Here is a 19879-nt window from a genome sequence, read left to right on the forward strand (position 1 = left end):
GCCCTACCAGGAGGCCCAAAGAGAAGAAGTTCGGGATTGGGTTCTCACGGTCTCAATGGACCAGCGGCTAGAGCAGGTTCTACCTCGGGATGAACGAGGTGCCTATGAAGCTTCCTTGGTAGCAGCAAGTACTGGTGTCCGGGCTTTGCCCTGCCTTATTACAGGTACAAAACCTTTGTATGGAAGAAAGACAAACAAGGCACCTTCACTATGCTCTTGTTTCTGGTGGGTATATAAAACAGGTAGTAAAAGTACATGCTCCTCCTCCCACTCCAGGGTACCCAATCCTAAGGAACAAGATCGAATTTAAGCGACCAGGGAAAGCAGCCAACAAGGACAACTGGAATAAGTTTCTTATGGCCATCAAGGTTTGTTTGCAGAGGAAACTAGAGAAGATGGGGACAACAGTAGTTTCTCTAGACCACCCAACCAGTCTGACATTCTTAACAGGATGGGGGAAGAGTGTGGTAAAGAATGCCACTCAGCATGTGTGAGGTTAGCATAGGGGCTACTTTTACTTCTTGCCAAATCGCTTCCCTTCTACCAGGAATTTTTTTTTTCTTTCCCACAGACCTCCCATAGCCCAGTGTGCCAAGATGTCCTCAAGTTCATTAGCCAGTGGTGTGGAGGATTACCCAGCACCAGTTTTTCATTTCAGTGACACACAGGGATGGAGAAAAGCATTTTTAAGACTCCGTATTGCTGTTCTACATTAAAATTCAGAGAGTATCCTGGATCACCGTTCTCCTTACATAGCCAAAGAAACTAAATAAAAGTAGTAAACAAGTCTTTTATTACAATTATTTACATCATCACAATCTGGGTTTTTGCATGGTTTTAGGAGGGAAAGAAAATGTCACCTAAGGCTTGTCCGCTCCAATCACAAGAACTGCTGGAGAAAGTAGAAAATTAATGTTGGCAAAAAGGGTGGTGGGGAGGTAGTAGAAAAAAGGAAAGGAAAACAGTGACATATGTATATAACTCTCTACCCAGATTCAGCCCCCTGAGTTTATTTTTTTCCTGCTCCTTACCTGTTGCTAAACCCAATTTTTCCTCACAGTCTGGATTTCTTGACTTTGTTCCAAAAGCTGTTCATTTTCTTGCCTTTTCCCCTTGGGGAATTCAGGCTCTTCTAGTTCCTGAAGCTATAAAAGAGAAGGGTTAGGGCCTTGGCCTATGCCCAAGTTTTGAAACAACTCCCCAGTCCGCCCTCAATTCCTGGCAGCTCCTTTGCCCTCCTTTTTTTCTTACCTGTTGCAGCAGTCCTTCCTCCCCACAGGGCTGGAACCCCCGAAGGGCAAGGGCAGCCCCACAACAGTATCCAGACAAAGTAGCCTCGGCTGCAGCCATGAGCATAGACGGAAGCCAGAGCGCCAGCGCAGTCTCCTAGAGGGCAGAGGGGTGGGGGAGCGGCCTGGGAAGTATTCCCAGTTGGGCATTGGGAAAAGAATGCAAGGATGGATTCAGACTTTGGAAGATGCTTACGTAGATGCGGGTGGGGTCAAATGGGCAGTCGTCAGCGGGTGCCAAAGGGTCGGAGAGGCTCTGATAGCACTGGGCCAGCAGGCGACGGCCTCCATTGGCGACGGTCATGGAGAACGCGAGCAGTAGCCCCAGGGAACAGGCAGCGGACAAGAGCAGGTTCAGCAGGGACACGGCCAGCAGGGCCCAGTGCTGGGGGCGGGGCGCACAAGTTAATGGAGCTGCTCCCCATTGGCACCCTCTCCCCGCACACCGAGCAGAAGTAGCCCCCCCCAACGCCTCGCCCAGCCTCACCAGCGCAGTCAGGAGGAGGTTCCTGGAGGCCAGCAGCGCCACGAGTCCCGCGGCTACGCTCTAGGGAAACAAAGGCTCGGAGATGAGAGCGGGATTCCGGCCCGCCCAGCCGGGCCCTGCCCCGCCCTGCCCGCCCGCCCGCTCACCAGAAGGCCCGAGCCCACGGAGACGACGTTGGCCGCGGTGTACTCGGGGGTGATGGTTCCGCCGGGATTCGACACGTGCCGTAGGACAGTGCCGTGAAGCACGGCTCCCACCAACAAATTCACGTGCCCCACTAAGATCAAGGCGAGGCCGGCGCGCATGAGCCGGCGGGGGCCCTGGGCCGCGTCTGCGGGTACCGAGAGGGAACAGAAGAGCCCGAGGGTGATTGAATGATCTGCCACAGCACCCTACCCTACCCCACCTTCCCCCCCGGGAAAGTTACCGAAGCGACAGTGGCAGCCACTGCACATAATGCTCCCAGCGCCGCCGGCCACCCGGCCGCCTTCCGGTACACCTGAGCCTGGGTCCCGCCCCGCCCAGCGCATTCTCTAGTCCGGCCCCTTCCCCCACCTGCGGCCCCAGCCACGCCCCTTAATCCTTAGGGCCCTGCAGCGCCCCCTCTTGGAGAAGGCGCGAAGAAACAGGCCCAGACATTAGCAAAAGTAGACTTTTATTACAGCAGCAACTGAGTCACACAGCCCCAAGGGGCCACACTGCAGCACCCTCCCACTTCTCCAGACCAGTCCTCCCTAGCGGGATTGTGTAATCAGCTTCCTCTGCCCCAACCTCTTTCCAGCACAGGCTGGGCAGGCTCGGGGAAGCTGGCGGAACGCCTGAAGGCAAATCAGCCACTCAATACCGCCTCCAAGGGGAAAGAGCAGCTGAATACCCACGGCTCAGTTCTGTGCAAAACAAGTAAACAAAGTGCAGGGGAAGAGGAAGAAAAGGGAAAGGGGAGTGATGATGCTCGAATCCAGGGCCTTCCGCCCCCCTCTTAAATAATAAGGGGAGAGAGAGTTGCACTGGGTAATACTGACTCCCAGAGGGGAGGGGCGGGACAGAAGGGGCTGCAGCAGGCCTGATACAGTCACAGCCCAGGGCAGAGGAGTAAGCACTAGGAAGAGACGGTGACAGCAGCTGAGTTGAGGGTGCTGTTCCTGGCAAAATTGAACTTGTTTAGAGTCTCCTCCAGCAGAGAGGTCAAGCGACTCTGGTCAGCCTAAGGAGGGAAAAGTCAAAGTAAGTCAGTCTGAAGTAAAGAAGATAGATCAAAAAGACTTCAGGAAAAAGGCAAGAAAAAAGCCTCACCTCACTGATGAAGCCCAACTGTACTAGTTCCGCAGCCAACTCCGGGATGTTTTCATCTGAAATAGCAGAAAAAAATGGAGATAAACTGAAAACATGCCTGCAAGGGCTGAAGAAGAAAATGCAACTAAAATTTCTCAAGCATAGGACTGGTTAAATTGTCTGGGAACAAAGTTATCTTTCTTCCTATAATTCCAGTAAGAGGCCCATATTTTATTTCCCATTTATATAGAATGAACCTGGCTTCCTTTTCCCACCCAGGATTGGAAGTCCTTCGGAAAAGATGACATTTACATTTCCTGAGGGGAGAAGATAATAGGTAAAGCAGGACAAGGAAGTCATACTTACTCGGCAGCAAGTCACAACTCAAATGCCGATTCAATTTGTCCTCGAGTTTCAGCAGGAGTGTCAGCTGAAATACAGCAAAGTCAAAAAGGAGAAGGAAACTCCTGCCAATCCTACCCCAAGGCCCAGTAAGCTCTGTCCCCCTGAACTTACATGATGTTTGACTCCTTCCTCTACTGATTCAATGTTACACTGCATCAGCACCACCTGAGGGGGAAAAGATTGGTAACTCCAAGCCACCTCTTTACCTCTGAAAGCCTCTCCCTGGCACCTTCTCCTAGGACATACTACCTATTACAAGGAAGACAGATCTTTTAAATGCCAAAACCTGGGAAAAAGGGATGCTGCTTGCCGACAGATTTAAGCTTAATATAAGGAACAACTTTGTAATGATTATAGAGCTGTCCAAAAATGGGTTTTGGAGTTGGACTAGATGAACTGTAAAGTAGCTGAAAAGTGAAAGTCTGTAATTTTAACATGTCAATTGAGATTCTCTAATTTCCTGTAAAATTCAAAAATATTTCACAAATCACCTTCACTTTCTAGATATAAAAGCTGACATTCATATATAATACTCTAAATGTCATTTAAGCCTTATAAAAACCACTCTGTGAAGCAGGTAAATAAGGATTATCTCAGCATTCCCATTTTAGAGATTAAAAAACAGAGATTTCATAGAGAGGAAGTGACATGCCTAAAACCACAGTAAGTGGGGAGAACCAGATTTAAAAACCTAGGACTTCTAACTCCAAATCCAGTGATTGGACATACCGCAGATATAGCATACAAGCAGCTTTTCTCACCTTTCGAGTCTCTACTTCAGCTGGCTCAGGTGTTGGAGTCTTCACAGATGGGGGCACTACAGGTGAAGTCACTTCCTCTTGTTGGGGTTGTTGGGGCCGAGGCAGCCCAAAGGCCGTTAGGGGATAGATCCCATTTCTAGAAATGAGATTAAGTATGTTTTAAAAAAAATTCCAAAGTGTCCCAAACTGGTTCCCCTTGGCCCTGTTTTCCCCTTTCTCACCTTACATCTTCAAGGAACTTATCCAACTCCAGAGCTGGTGACTGAGAATACCTTGAGAAAAGAGGAAAAAAGGGAAAGGCAAAGTTATTCTCACACATTCAAATATTAACCTCCTGTGAAACATTTCATGATCCTTAGAGAATCCCTTTTTTAGCCTCTATACCTAAACCAAACTAGATAGCTTATAGACATTCACACAGCTTATATTCAAAAAGCTTATAAAATAGAATTCCCATTTACCAAAGCACTCGCACCATCCTCCTTACCTAGAATGAACTAATTTCTTGCAGTCTCTTCTGTGCCTCAAGAGGCCCATCAAAGCCTAAACCAGCTTCCACCATGAAGTTTTCTCTCCCTCATACCCCATATACCAAGGTGAATTAGATTTCTCCCTCTCCTCAAATCTTTCATAGTTCCTTACATGAATGAAGTCCTTTCTGCTCTCACTTCAGTTAAGTGTTTTTGTACAGGTCTCTTCTCTCTGGTCTCATTTAGAATGGAAATTTTATTGTCTGTGTCATATTGATCATTGTAACCATAGCACTTCACAACATTTTGGTACTAAACTTCCTCCCCAACACTTCATAGTTACTCACAGGGTCCTATACAGTTCCCTCCCAGGTCCTGGAGGGATTTCTGCCAGTACAGCATTGGTGTCCATGTTCTTAGTGATCTCCTCTAGGGCATTTTCTGGTATGAGGTCTGGAGGACATAGACAAGTGAGTCAGAGTGGAAAGGTATAGAAGGTATAAGAACCAAAGACATCGAAAAAGGTTTTTATTTCTCCCAGAAGAGAACTATAAGAATAATAAGCTTATAGAGAGAGCAAGAAAATGGTATTTGCCACACATTAAGACTCTGTAATGCTGTGGGTAGAAACAAGGAGTTGTGTGGAACAAAATAATCCCTTGGAGAAAGAAGAGAAATCCACAATAATGTCATAAGTACAAGTGCAGAAGAGTAGAAGGAGATCCTAAACAAAACTTACGTTGGTGTCCCACAATGCAATGTGCAGCAAGCAGTTTAAGTGAGGGCACTTCAAACAGTGCAGGGTGGAAAAGTAGTTCTCTGGCTGTAGGTCGACGAGCAGGTTCAGGTTGTAGGCATTTTTGAATGAACTCCTGAAGAATGGAGAGAGACTTTGTACTCGTGCTCCCTTTTCTGCTTTCTAGCCCCAAGATTTCTCAGCTTCATTTCTTATATCCTTTGGCAGTCAAGTCACAAAAGTTCTTTCCTCCACCATCCCTCAATAAACTCCTCCTTAGTTGACTCCCGAATTCTATGTATCTCATTTTTCAAATTCTTAGAAACTTCTAATTACTTAGCTGGTTTTCACCTTTTATGTTAATCATTTTTAAGGTCTCCAATCAAATTTTACCATCAGGTTCAAAGATCTATTTATAGTTGATCCTCCATCTATCCACTAAATTTAATTGGAACTAAAGTTGGTAAAAGTTATAGAAAAGGAGATTATGGGACAAAAGAGTTTCTTCAGATCTTCAAGACTAAGAGGTAGATACTAATTTCTATTTTACATATGGGGAAACTGAGGCTGTTTTAGGTGACTTTCTCCAGGGTCTTACAACTAGGTAAATGTCTTAGGTTAGATCTGAACTCAGGTTTTTCTTACTCTGTGCAGCCAATGTACTAGCCTACTGTCAGCTTCCTTTTTCTAGGATTCCTTCCCTTAATTCTACTATTTAGTTTACCTACCCACTTGAGTATAAATCACACTGATCTAGAAGATTAATAGGAAGAGTGTGATTTGGTAGGTGAAGAATAATGGCAGAGATGAGGTGGAAGTGAACTCAAGTTCACAAAAATGGAGGATAGTAAGCCATAAGGAATTCAATAGGTGAATGGTATAGAGGCCAGAGATTAGGAGTATAGGGACAAGACCAATGATTTTGACTTCTGGTCAATAGATTAGAATGTGGATCAGATAGAGAATTAGGGATAATTTCAGTGTTGAATGATGAGATTGGAATGAGGATGTTCAGTTCAGCCAACACAAGGCAAGGCAGTATCTGCCAGATTTTTTTTTTTTTAGGTTTGCCTTTTTGAGGAAGCCAAATAAGGAACAGCAGAAGAAATTTGATGAAATTTTAAGACAAAAAAAATTTCAAAAGTGGATGTTAATTCAAGTTCCCAAGACTGGAAAACAGGACTGGTGTCTGACCAAAATAGAGAAGTTGGGTTGGGAAGCTACTGAAGAAGATATTTAAAAGATGTAAAGCACTTCACAAATCTTAATGTACTCATGTATAAATGTTATAGATACTATTATCAAAGAACAAAATGTCTCTAGAGTCACCTAACTCGACGCCCACTAATGCCTACTACCTATGTGAATTTGGGCAAATCAGTCTCCTAGTGCCTCAGTTTTCTTATCTGTAAAATGAGGGAATTAGTTGAAAGGACTTCTTCTAGCTATAAAGTTTTGCCTCTGATTGGGGCAGAAAAGGGATTGAGAGTAATGATCTTGAAGTTGCTCACCCTCTGAAGTGGGTCCTCCAATAGCTGGATGGCACTACTGATGGCCTCCTGTGGCACATAAGATGATTCTCCATTTCCCTGAATCTCCAGCACTGCCATCTAGAGTTTAACGAAAAACAAACCAACAAAAAAAGATGCTGCCTGAGGACCTACATGTTAAGGATATGACCCACAGGCCTCAGGAGACTGCCTAACCCTCATCCATTTTCTCCTCCCATTTTCCCTCATCTCATCCCTTATGGAATCCTCACCTCCAATGCACACATGCCAAAGGAGTAGATGTCCACTGCTGTTGTCACATTAGTGACTTCTGGGAAAGAGACAAGGCTTGAGGTAAATAAAATGGAAGGCTGAAGGAGTCCCACATTTGTTCTCTATGTGGACAAGGACTAGAAATCTGACACACCTTACTTCTTGTATGCCAGTAAGTCAAATGGAAAAGGGCTTCTGGGATAGGGAGTTAGGGGCTGGAAGTACAAGGGAGTAAGATCCCTCACCTCCATACTCGGGGGCAAAGAAGTGTAGATTCTTCTGTTCTTCCCGACAAGTCTTCACATGATTGTTAATGGTGTCAGGAGCCACTGGGAGTGGGAGATGCATCTTCAATTTGTTGGTCATCAAGAATGTACAGCTCCAACCCAGACAAAGCCCAGCTTTCACTTATGAGCCCCATTCCCAGCCTACTCACCTACCCACCCTGAACTATTTTTAAAAGAACCACACTATCACATAGGAACATCCCCCCTCCTCTCAGCCCTATCAGTCCTCATTCTGTGTTCTTTCCTCTCTGATAACACAGACATAAGGCATTACAGCTATGAGACCTTAGGTTGGTCAGTGATCAGGTCTTCTAAGGAGACATCTATACCTTGCAAGGGCCCTCCCACTTCCCTAAATAGTAGGCTAACTTGTCTTTTTCCACCCTACCCCCCAACTCAGTGTTCCCTAAGAACAGTGTTGGTTGTGCCCTGATTTCTTCCTTCCACCCACTTTACTGTTTTGTAGTGTCTAGCTTAAGGTGCCAACATGGGAGAATAGGAAGCCCATTTTATTCCCTTTGTGTCATGGTGGGAACCTTGGGAGTTTTGATTTAAAAAGGAAAAAAAAAAAAGGCAAGAAATGTCAATGCATGACAAAGAATATAGCCACCTTCGTACTCCCTCTGCCTTGGCTGACAAAACTCCAAAGAAACTGAAGTCCAGAAGTGAGCTGACAATCTTGAATAATGATCCCTCCTTTAACCCATCTTACTTCTTATTCCCTAGTTGTTCCCCTCTCCCTACCCTTCCCCCTCCCCCCCTCTCCCCCCCCCCCCGGCAATTTCCCAAAATCCTGCCTGCCTCAGGGCTGAGTGAGGAACCAGGGCTGGGCCCATTTTTGTAGTCACTCAGGTCAGAAGACAACAGCCAGAAATCACAGAGAAGCTGGGAGCACAGCATGGTTTGGAAGGGATCAACCTGATGAGCGGGTCTGAGGAATGTAAGGGGTAGGTGGCCAGCCAGACAAAGTCCACAGGAAATAAGCAAGTTATGAATGGGGCAAGCAAGTACATGACTAATGGGGGTGGTAAATAAGCAGGCATAAGGGTAGTTGGGAACAAGTGCTTGCTCCATCATTGCATGCTTTGGGTAGCCAGCCCCAAAGGGAGCAAGGGGAGCACAGACAGAGCCCCAAGTGGGGCAGAGAGAGCTCTCACCATTAGCAAAAATCCTATGAAAGACTGTTGGGAACAGAGCAGCCCGTAAGCGGGAGGGAGGAAAACAGAGAGAAGTCATGAGCGATGGAGCGGCCAAGCCCCAGACAAATGGACACACAAACAGCACACCAACACGGCACACAGAAATGCAGTACACTGCACACAGATACATAAGCACATGGACAGCACTCACAGCAGGCACAGTCTGGAACCTCTTTTGGCAGGGCTTACAAGACCCCACACTTCCTAGGCATATACATGCCCATCCCCATTCTAAACAGATACCACCCTCATTATTTAGTCTTTCCCAAACTGTCTAGTAAATCCCACCCACCCAAACTGAGGTTAATTCCTTCAAAAAAAGCTCTAGCTCAAAATTATTCTACACTTCTCCCTGACAGGAACCTTCTCTATGCTTTTCCTACCCATGATCTGCCCTCCAGCTTAATTTGTACCTTTTTCTCCCATTTCATGACTTTTCTCTGCTCTCTTCTTATTTTTCACTTTAGCCCATGATTCCCATGTTCCCCTGCCACTCCCTTGACCTGAACCTCAGCCTCCCCCTCACCAGAGCCAATCTTGATGAGTCCATTGTGCTGGATGAAGATGGTGTCACAGGTCAGGTTCCCATGGATGATTGGGGGGTCACACGAGTGCAGGTAGCTGTGGGGGTACTGGGCTGTTAGAGGGGCTACTAGAAAACTAGGGAGAGGGCAACCCAGGGAATAAAGGATCTAGTATGAAAAGCCTTGCTGGATTTATTATACAAGGCGCCCCACACTCTGGGTTTTCCACCATGCCAAACGTTTTAGGTAATTGGAAAAGTACTATAAAAGACAGGTAGGAAATGGTGTTATGCCTGGAGAATTGAAAATAATTTAAGGATGACCCATTATCATCCAGACAGCATTACATGGCTAATAGGAGATGGGAAAAGGCAAAGAACAATGCCTTGCAATCTATGGGTGGAAACTAATAAGAAACCACTTACCTAAGAGCAGAAAGGATCTGTGTGCACCACCGCTTCCAAGCCTAGAAGAGACAGAACAGACCAAGTATAAGAAGTAACCCCCCACTGGGGCAGCTAGATGACACAGTGGATACAGCACTGGCTCTGGAGTCAGGAGGACTCAAGTTCAAATGTGGCTTCAGACATTTCCTATTATATGTGACCTGGAAAGTAATTTGACCTGTGTTTTGTGGGTGGGTGAGTAGGTAGGGGGTAACCCCATCATTCATCCCTAATAACTCAAACCAGGAGCTATTCTCTCTTCCTTTCATACTTAATGTCTCACACACCTCCACCAACTTGAGGGTCAATATATAACTAACATTGTTCACACTTCAAACCCATCCCAGCCCTCTAATTTCTGTCCACACCTTTTCATTCATGGTCTTATGGTTCTTCTTTGTCTTCTTCAGAAATTGTTTCAGACTCCCAGATGACATATATTCTGTGATAAAAATCACCTAAGTAGTAGGAGAAAAAAAAAACAGTGAAAACTTGATACAGAATTCCTTATCCATTTTGTAATTTACAAATCAGATATGGGAAGGCAATCCAGATAAAAAATTAAACCACTTATCTTTGTTAAATCATTTTCTGGGTTTCTGCTCCTTTGGTTTGGAAGAGCAGTTAAAGATTGCCCAAAAAAAAAAAAAAATCCAAAACCCCAACAAGCTTTTTTTGTGTTGGGGGAGAGGGTGGTGGGGATCAAAAGAGACAACTATTGGCCTTGGGAAAGCCCTAATCTTTATACAGACAATAAGTAAGGAGGATTGTGGCCTTGTTCCCCACTCCACAGAATCAGTCCTCACTTCCAATTCCTCCCCACCTTCACACCTACAGATCCCAGTTCTGTTTCCAAGCTATCTTGCTCTCATCTGCAGAGGTAAAAAAAAAAAAAAAGAAAAAGGAACTGCTCATCTTCTTTCACTATTAGGAGGGAAATGTAGGAACAGATTCCTTACCCTGGCCTTGTTCTCCTTAATGTCAGCCCAATACTTGTGGAATTTAACAATGTTGAGATGTTCCAGCTGAATCAAATTATCAAATACAGCACGAACTTTTTCCTGCAAGCAAGGGACAGTAAGGTAGAACTCCGGAAACCATCTTATAGATTACTATTACATTCTTCCTTCTTCACTCTACATACCCTCTTCCTCAGTAGTTTCACTCCCAAAGCTGCTCACAGCTAGCTCTCCAATACCAATTCTACAAATGTTAAAACACTTTCCTTTAAGCCCTACAATTCCTTCTCCACCACTTCTGTTCGCTATCACGTACCTCCTGAAGTTTGTAGTTCTTTCGCTCAGAAAACTGCACCTCATTCCACACAACTTCCACACCTTCCTCTGTATCCATTGCTAGGTAAGCACTATCAATACCTGGGACATTCCGCTGGTTCACCTGGTAATGACAATTCCACATGAGAAAAAGTTAGGATTCCTTTTCCAATTGGGAAAGGAGTAAAAAGCACTCTAAACCTTAAGAGAACGGTACACATGTGAGCTATTTATCATTTAGTCATTCAACCTATACATTCATCTTCTCCAACCTATGGTAAGGTAATCTATTCTACTTACTTAGTTGAGTCCTATAAGACTCCTTTACCCAATTTTTTCCTCTTATCCTCTCCTTCACCATTCTCCAAAAACCCCTTATGAGTTCACCTCTTCTCTCCTCTTCTGCCAACGCCCACAAGGTGACTCTTCCAGGATCTCCGACTCATCTTCACTCTCTTCCTCTTCCTCTGGAGAAACAGCTGAAGCTGTGGAGGTCACTGGAGGTGACACAGAAGTCAACCCTGGGGCTGAAGATGAGGATTCTGCCTTTGGATCTGAACCACTGCTGGGTGCTGTTTGGGTCTCCCCTTCTGACATGCTGGAATGAACACTTAGATCTGCAAAGATTGCAATGTGGAAGGTCTAAGAATGGATCCACAGATATCTTATCCCACAAATCCTAATTCCCCTATAAGTCAAGGAAAAAACCAGATACTTCTTACATATTCCTTTCTAGTTTTTCCAACTCTAATTCCAAAGTTAAAACCAATCCTGCTCCATAATGTATTCTAGCTCCATTTTTTCTAGGCCATTTAAACGTTCTTACAACACTAAAACTGCAGCTGAATTTGGATGGGCATCCAGAGAACAACACACAAAGGATTGTGGCAGCTTTATCTTCCACACTCAAAAAGTGGCAATTTGGTCTTGGTTCTTCTCAAGAGCAACAGAACTTCCTGGAACCTTACCACTGTCATTTTCTCTTATTTGTGCTCAATTATGAGATTCCACAGGAAAGACTGGACTGGTTGATCTTACTAGTTTTAATCAATCACCCTACTCAGCCTAGGTGGATTGATGGTGCCAGGCAACAAGCCTTACTGTGGGCAGGGGAGGGGGAGCAATTAGAACATAGTCTCTGGAGTGAGGTTAGAGGTATGCCCCAAGCAATATCCAGTGAGTATAGAGAGATCCAGCAACATAATACTTCCAGTCAAGCCCTGAAGCTAGACAATTGTTCCACTTACCAAGTAAGTAAGGATAGACCTGGGACACCAACTCTCAAGATAGGAGTAAGATTAGTATTCTAGAACTAGGACTAGTCCTCTCATTAAATATACCTCCCACTGAAAGGACTAGTTCAGCCAATTCATGAAGAAACTCATCCATAAAACCAGGTGAGTGTTAGGTAGTTCAATGATTTCATCCCTGATGACCTCACCTTGCCCTGTGATGTCAGTGTGGCATACATGGGTGTTGCTCAAACATCACATCAGTCACATATCCAATGAGGTGTCAACCTTAGGCAATACATCTGGCTGAGCACAGCCTACTCAGGGCCCTATGGATCTAGATGTAGAGCTAAATCTACTTCCTGTCTATTCAAAATACCTTGTAAAGATTTGGCTGTTCATTAGTTTTCCATTCCCAGAGCATATGGTCTCCAGTTTTTTGGTACATGGGGTTGGTCATAAGTCTCCATTCTATATGGTTCAACAAATTCCAACTCTCGATATCCTCTGAATCCCTGAATCAGATAGGGAGGTTTCTCTTTGAAATTCAAATAACTTTAAATTCATAGTGGCCTAGTTCCCAAGTGCACCAACAGGACAGCATAATTTATTTTTTTTCTGTATACATAATATTTCCCCCAAATAGAATATAAGTCCCTTGAGGGATAGGATTGCTTTGTGTTTATTGTTGTAATTCCCCAATGTTATAAGTAGCACACCAAGTGTTAAATAAAAATGCTTGTTAAAAGAATGACTAATACCTCTCTTTAAATTATGGGAAAGTGACTTATTTGAGAAAAAGGATTTCCAACTTCTAAATGTCAACTTTCTCAGAGAGAATATAGCTGATATTAAAAAAGATTCCATAACATTGAAAAGAACTTAGATCCAGAGTGCTGATAAAGGACTTCTACAGATTGAAAGTGCCATCCACAAAGTAAATATGCTAGTCTCCATAATGGTTATGAATTTTTTAAAATCTAGACTCAGTCTATCCCATATCTCTTTTTAAAAAATAGACTACTATGAATATATATTCAATCCCAATCTGATATAATTTTTTCTTAATATCACAAACAAAAATGATACTGAATTAAAAATACTCTTAATACCATTATTTGGTTCTTTACCTATCATTCCTTTATGGTGAAAAAAGGAAGTTTTCATTGCCAGGACTATTAGAAACTATGTAACTTTTCTGTCTAGTTTACCCTAAGTAACTAGCCTCTTCAGGAGTCAAGGAAAAGGGGTCATTCTAATCCCTCCTTCTCTGAAATGCAACTAAAAAATGAACAAGTTCCCTTACTTTCACCTTTGAAAAGATTAAGAAGAGGAAGTGCTTATGAGTCATTCTTACAGTGATCTAGTCTCTCAGGATGTAGGAGAGCAAACTTATCGAGAAAAAGAGAGAGAGAGAGAGAGAGAGAGAGAGAGAGAGAGAGAGAGAGTGTGTGTAGGGGAGTAATAACTAGCAAAAATTGATAAACTTGCTTCTCAAATCCTTGGCTCAGTTAGACCTATTAAAATTCTTTTCTAGAAATGGTCTCTAAAATCATTCTTAGCAATATGATTGGTTACTATGAACAAGTTTCCCAAGACCAATTACTTCCAGAAAAGCAAAACAGTAAGTTACTGCTAGGCCAGGATTAGTAAAGTATGATTTTTTCAGGTAGGTGTCAAAAGGACTCTTATCTTTGGAATTCACATGCCAGAAGCCCACAGACAATGAAAGTATAAATAGATTCTGAACTCTGGCTTATCACAATGAAGCAACATAGAATGAAAGTCATAGCCAATGCCCCATCAATAATGGCCATGTTTTCAAAGATCTTTTTCTTTCTAATGTGGTGTCTAAAATTCTAGTATCAATATCAATCCATTTAACAAGCATTTATTAAAATATCTACTACACTGTAGGGCGACAAAGACAAAAAAGAACTGTCTTTCCTTAAGGAACTTAAAATCTCTTGGAGAAACAACATACACAGAAAATATTTTAAAAACTAAATACAAAGTAAGATGGGGAGAGAGGTGAGAGGGCAACAGCAAGAACAGCTCAGATAAGGACCTGGGACTCATCCCCAGGGGGGCCACTCAATTATTCTTGTAGTGGGAAGGGAGGACCGGGTCATGGCCTTAACTACTATACAAAGAATCCCTACCAGGCCAAGGGAAGGAAGAGACTTCTACCTCAATACTGCCCTCTACCCACATCCTCACCAGGAACAGGGTGAAGGGGGAGTGGCGGTGGGCATCAGGAGTGGAAAAGAACTGCTGTAAAATTCCATTTGAGTGTCCGAATCCTAAATCCCCAAGCATCTGCCACAAAGTAGGAGCTTAATAAGTGCTTACTGACAGGGAGCCTGCCATAGCACAGCTCTAGGGTCTTCGACAGCCAGTGTTAAGTATTTGCCGAGAAAGCAAAGCTTGGGCAGGGTCAGAGTTCTCCCCAACAAAAGCTTAGAGGTCCCTTGCAGCCCAGTGTCCCTCACTGGGGTGCGCTCGGCAAAAGCTGGAGTCCAAGACGCGTGGAGCTCATGGCTCCGCAGTGAGGGAGAAGACTAGCTTGCGGGTTTCGGGACAGGCCGGCTGACACTTTTACCAGCCGCGGGACGATGGGGCTGGGCGTCCGTCCCCCGTCACGCGGGGCTGTCAGCGGACAGGAGGCCACGCCCACGGTCAACCGATGGTTCGAGGCCTCAGTCCCCGAAGCCCGGTAGGCCAGTCACAACCGCGGGCCAGGCCGTTGGAGTCGCTGGCCCCGGCGACGAGGCAAGCTGTCCCCCTCCGGTCTGCGGGCGAGCCGCACCACTACATGGGGGCCCAAAGAAAAGGCCAAAAGAGCAGGGGCCATACACTGAGGCCGGACATCCAGCCTGGCCCCTCCACCTCAAACCTCCTCCCCAGCTCCCCCACCGACCTCAACCCCGCTCGCCCCCTCACGCCCTTCTCTCTTCTCCTCTGTCCCACTCACGTACGGGCTTCGGTCCCCTCAGCCTCCGCTGCAGGTCCGGCTCCGGGTCCGGCTCCGGTTCTGGCTCCGGTTCCGGTTCCGGAGACTCCGCTCAATTGGGCTCAGCTAGACTAGGCGCAGCTCTCCCACAGCGGCTCTTCACAGCTCAACCGAACTCTGGGCCCCGCCCTCCTCATCCGAACCAATTAGCTAGCGGCGCTGAGCCGACTCTCGAATTTTATTGGTCGAGGTGGACGACAGTGGAAGAGGAGGTGCCCCTCATAGCCAATCAGGATGAGGCGTAGGCAGTTTTGTCCCACCTCCCCTCCTTTAACGTCAGAGAGGTCCCCTCCTCCTCTACCCTCAGAGCTCCAGTCAAAGAAGTCAGCCTTTCTGTCTGGTCTGTCTGGACCGGCGGCCTGCCCCTCCCCCTCGTCCCGCCCCGTGTGCTCCTCCCTTTCTCCGCCCCTCTCCGACTGTCAGCTGGTCTCGGATTCCACTGCAGGAAGACTGTTTACTTCCTTTCGGGCCGATGTGGCAAGAGGTAGGCAGACAAAAGAAATTAGACGCAGCCAATAGGACCGCGCAGTATAGAGGAAGCATTAGATTTGGAGTAAAAGGATTTAAATTTGAATCCCGCCCCTGCTTCTTGCTAAATGAAGTGACCTTCGGCTTTTAAGCCTCTCGGTACCTCAGTTTCCTCACTTGTAAAATAAGGTCATTGAATTAGATGATCTTCAAGGTTCCCTTAAACCTTTAACTTCTGTGACAAGGCAGCCCTTTAGGATAAAAGGATATTACAATAAATTTCTTGAAGGCACAAACTTTCATTTTCGTCATTGTATCCATGTCATTTAGCACATGATAAACGCTTAACGCTTTATTATTAATAAATGCAAGATAAACATTGATAAGCAAGACTAAAGGAGATTTCCTACAAAGCAGCCTTATTAATAGACAACATATGTAAAGCGCAAATGAATAATTCTTGTGTTTTTACATAGTATACGAAGCTTTTCAGAACACTTTCACATGTATTATTCAGTTGGAGATTTCACTGTCTCAAAAAAAGAGACAACCTCCTCCCAAAAAACAAAACAAAACAAAACTCTAAGGCACGAAAATGTTACAGTATTTACCCAGGGACACAAATTAGGGGATAATGTTTAAGAGGAATCTTCTTAAAAGAGAAAATAAAATTTAACTGGAAAGAAATGGTATAATCAGCTGTGTACAAACTATTGTTCTGAAGAAATTAGGCATGATTTAGTATAAAGGATGAAGATTCATTGTTAAAAGCAAAAGATATTCTGCTACTCTTTATCAAGTGTCAGGAGACTCTAAGTCACCAAATTCCACCACTGAAACAGGATGACTACATAATGTCAAGCAGCATTTATTAAGTGTGTATGAAGAAGGATACCAAAAAAGCATTGCTTACAGAAGGTAGAATTTTAGCTCATACCTGAAGGGAATCAAAAGGCAGAAGCAAAGAGGGAAAGCATCTGAAACTGGGAACTAGCCAATTAAAGATTCACTGAATATCAAGAGTGTCTTGTGTGAAGAACAGCAAGGAAGCCACTGTCACTAGCTTGTAGAGCATGTGGAAGGAAATAAAGTATAAAAAAACTTGAAGAGACTAGATTATGAAAAACCTCAAAAGCCAAGCAAAGAGTTTTATAATTCTGGAAGAAACTGATGATGTTGGGCACCAAATGATGAGGTTGGAATAGCAATTCCTAGATGAAATAAGCACAAGACACATAGGAATTCACAATGGCAAAAGATGCCTTTATTTATGAGAAGAGGTTACAAACAAAATGAAGAGGTAAAATAGACATCAGGAATGATAAATGATAAATATGAAATAGATTATAGTTAGCAAAGAAAGAAGTTTTATAAATTAACAAGTTCTCTAGTGAAACACAGTTAATCAGGAAAAAGGGAATATAGCCATGAGGTGAGAGTACATCATTGACTAGCAGGCTAAATTCATAGAGGAGTTTAGAACTCTAAAAGAGTTAGCTTTAACAAGAAGAAAGACAACAGGAAACATGGAGGAAATCTGGGGAGAAGAAAGACATCAGGAGGCAGAATCCCATTAGTGGGCTAGCCCCAAAAGGGATAGGGCAAAGATAGTGTAGGCCATGGGCAGATTTATAGGGAAATTTAACCTCAGGGGTGTGACATCATAATTTGGCTTTTTAATTGGATACAGTAAAGTGGTATTTCCACCCCTCTGGGACTACAAAGCTGAGCCCATCCCATCACTATCCTTCCCTACCTGCCTCAGGGATCATTAAAATCCCATCAGTGCTTCAGGCTTTCTCTGCCAGCTCCACCTAGTTACCCAAGATCTCATCTGGAATCACTGAAGTTTTAGTGGGTAGGAAGGGGTGACATGCTCAGGGATGTACCTAGGGAGCAAGGAGTTGTATTTCAAAACACCAGAGATGGTTCTCAGCTGCAGAAGAGGGGAAGAAGCAATCCCCAGATTAAATCACCAGCTAATGCCAGAGGTCAGGTAGGTACAACCAAACACAGAAGTGAGGGGATGAGAGGAGCACAGAAATATAAAATAATTATTCTCAGAGACTGAACAATTTAAAATCAGTTATATTTTCATGTTGACAGTATATACATGTGTTCTGCAGTATAGGAATAAGTGAATTTAGGACCTATTTAACTACATTTAAGGGGCACAATGAATAGAGAAGGAGTTGGAGTAAGGGAAATATAAGCTATGTGACTAATCAAATCTTTTAGCATTTCTGGGCCATGGTTTCTTCTCCATTTACAAAACGATGGGGCTGGGGGGGGGGGGGGGGAGGAAGGAGTAGATTTAATAGCCTGACAGTTCTAAACCTGACCTATCTTCTAGAAGGAAGGCTCTTGTTAGAATCACCTATTCATGAGCCACTAATCTAATCCTACACACAACAGAATGTCTTAATTCCTGTATTTTCACATCACAAATTAAAAACAAGGATATAAACTTTATAATTCATTATGTGAAAATAATAGAAGTAATTGACGTCAAGGTATCACATACACCAAAATATCCATGGCAGCACTTTTTGTGGTAGCCAAGAATAAGAAACAAAAATGACTAAACAATCTGTGATACAAGAATGTAATGGAATATTGCCTTGCTTTAAAAAATGAAAAATTCAGCAGCATGAGAAAATGAATGAATTGATATAGAATGAAGTGAGAATAGGAAAACGCATACAGACATGATGGAAATGGAAAGAATCCTCTCACCCCAAAAAAAGAAAGAAACTAAATATTGTAACTATAATGAACTAGCTTTATTTGGAATTGACAAAATGCACTATCTTTCCTTCTTTGCCACCGTAGTGGGATACTATGGGTAATAAAAATTTGTATATATCGTTGGGTTCCATTTCAAGCAATTTTGCTAAATTACTTTTTTCTTCTTTTTAAAAACAAGCTTTGTCATGGGGTTGGCTTGTTGGGGGGAGGGAAGAGGGAAAACAACTCAAATAAAAGTGGTATAAAAACAGATTCTATAAGTTATGGTATATAAATGTATTGGAATATTATTGTTCTATAAGAAATGATCAACAGGATGATTTCACAAAGGCTTGGAGAGACTTGCATAAACTGATGCTAATTGAAGTGAATAGAACCAAGAGAACGTCGTACATAGCAAGAACAAGATTATGTGATAATCAACTGTGATGGACTTGCTTCTTTTTCAACAATAAGGTGATACAGGGCAATTCCAATAGACTTGTGATGGAGAGAGTCATCTGCATCCAGAAAGAGGATTATGGAGACCAAATGTGATCACAATATAGTATTTTCATTTTTGTTGTTTTTTTTTTCCTTTTTCCTTTTTTTCCTTTTTGATATGATTTTTCTTCTGCAGCATGATAAATGTGAAAATATACTTAGAAGAATTGCACATGTTTAACTTATATTGTATTACTTGCTATCTAAGGAAGGGGGAAGAAGGAGAGAGAGGAAGAAAAATTTGGAACACAAGATTTTACAAGGGTTAATATTAAAAACTATTTTTGCATGTATTTTGAAAAATAAGAGGCTTATTTTTTTTTAAAGAAAACTATTGAAAATCTGAAAAGAAGAAAGCCAGATTCTATCAATTTATAAAAAGAAGTAATTAAGATAAATTCAGGTGCCCTATTCAGTAGATTGTAAATTCCTTGAGATCAGGGACTGTTTGATTTTTGTCTCAAAGTTATTTATAGTTCAGGAACCATCCACCAAAGACTTGTCTCACACAGATTTGATCTGATCCTGAAGGATTGACCCCAAATGGTTAATTTCTTTTCCTTTGGCTCATTGCTCACACCTGTATTACAGTAATATCTCTAAAATGAAATAGAAATGTGAGTGCCAGGCATCAATAATCCCTAGGCAGGAAACTTCCTTCTCTCACTATGGAAGACCAAGCAATACCTGTGCTCTTTAGTATTTCATCAGGTTGCCTAAGAAACTCATCAATCTGATCAAAAGATAATGAATTGCTTCGTTATAGAGCCTTAAAATACTAGTTAGTAAACAATTAAATTGTCTTTAGTCTATTCAAAGGGCATCAATTTCCATCCCTTCCTATAAAGTCTACAGGATAAAATTCAAATAATAATTCATATTTATGTAGTGCTTTATGGCTTTAAAAGTCCTTTTCTCAAATGTTTTTCATCCACTGTCTCTAAGAAAGGCTTCATTTCTAAAATATATAGAGAACTGACTCAAATTTATAAGAATACAAGCCATTCCCTAGTTGATAAATG

General features: G+C 43.2%; 3 protein-coding genes across 6 annotated transcripts in view; 1 reads left to right on the forward strand and 2 right to left on the reverse strand.

Annotated features, from left to right (window-relative positions):
- The window catches only part of IFT172 (intraflagellar transport 172), a 42523-nt gene extending 41736 nt beyond the window's left edge, over nt 1-787 (forward strand). The window contains exons 46-48 of the mRNA XM_051976249.1: nt 11-164; nt 277-368; nt 572-787. Of these exons, the coding sequence (XP_051832209.1) occupies nt 11-164; nt 277-368; nt 572-661 (336 nt within the window). The 3' untranslated portion in view covers nt 662-787. The remainder of the gene's footprint in view (nt 1-10; nt 165-276; nt 369-571) is intronic.
- On the reverse strand, nt 777-2321 carry KRTCAP3 (keratinocyte associated protein 3). Of its 2 annotated transcripts, none has more exons than XM_051976254.1 (7): nt 2204-2321; nt 1923-2107; nt 1777-1836; nt 1486-1674; nt 1252-1386; nt 1032-1145; nt 777-889 (listed from the first exon to the last, which is right to left on the reverse strand). In XM_051976254.1, the coding sequence occupies exons 1-6, from the start codon at nt 2304-2306 to the stop codon at nt 1038-1040; spliced, it is 780 nt and encodes a 259-aa protein (XP_051832214.1). In that variant the 5' UTR covers nt 2307-2321; the 3' UTR covers nt 777-889; nt 1032-1037. The 2 variants fall into 2 exon arrangements, with proteins under 2 accessions (XP_051832214.1, XP_051832213.1); XM_051976253.1 differs by having other exon boundaries at nt 777-892.
- Nucleotides 2322-2414: 93 nt separating this feature from the next.
- Nucleotides 2415-15255, reverse strand: NRBP1 (nuclear receptor binding protein 1). 3 transcript variants are annotated; one of them, XM_051976251.1, is made up of 19 exons: nt 15124-15255; nt 12525-12660; nt 11301-11530; nt 10915-11037; nt 10599-10700; nt 10008-10097; nt 9619-9659; nt 9196-9290; nt 7429-7512; nt 7183-7241; nt 6932-7030; nt 5424-5556; nt 5032-5137; nt 4436-4486; nt 4215-4350; nt 3565-3618; nt 3415-3478; nt 3070-3125; nt 2415-2980 (listed from the first exon to the last, which is right to left on the reverse strand). In XM_051976251.1, the coding sequence occupies exons 3-19, from the start codon at nt 11508-11510 to the stop codon at nt 2876-2878; spliced, it is 1608 nt and encodes a 535-aa protein (XP_051832211.1). In that variant the 5' UTR covers nt 11511-11530; nt 12525-12660; nt 15124-15255; the 3' UTR covers nt 2415-2875. The 3 variants fall into 3 exon arrangements, with proteins under 3 accessions (XP_051832211.1, XP_051832210.1, XP_051832212.1); XM_051976250.1 differs by lacking the exon at nt 12525-12660; XM_051976252.1 differs by lacking the exon at nt 12525-12660 and having other exon boundaries at nt 15120-15255.
- Nucleotides 15256-19879: the final 4624 nt, after the last annotated feature.

Source organism: Antechinus flavipes, chromosome 2, assembly GCF_016432865.1.
Source record: "Antechinus flavipes isolate AdamAnt ecotype Samford, QLD, Australia chromosome 2, AdamAnt_v2, whole genome shotgun sequence".
In the NCBI taxonomy this organism is placed as follows: domain Eukaryota; kingdom Metazoa; phylum Chordata; class Mammalia; order Dasyuromorphia; family Dasyuridae; genus Antechinus; species Antechinus flavipes.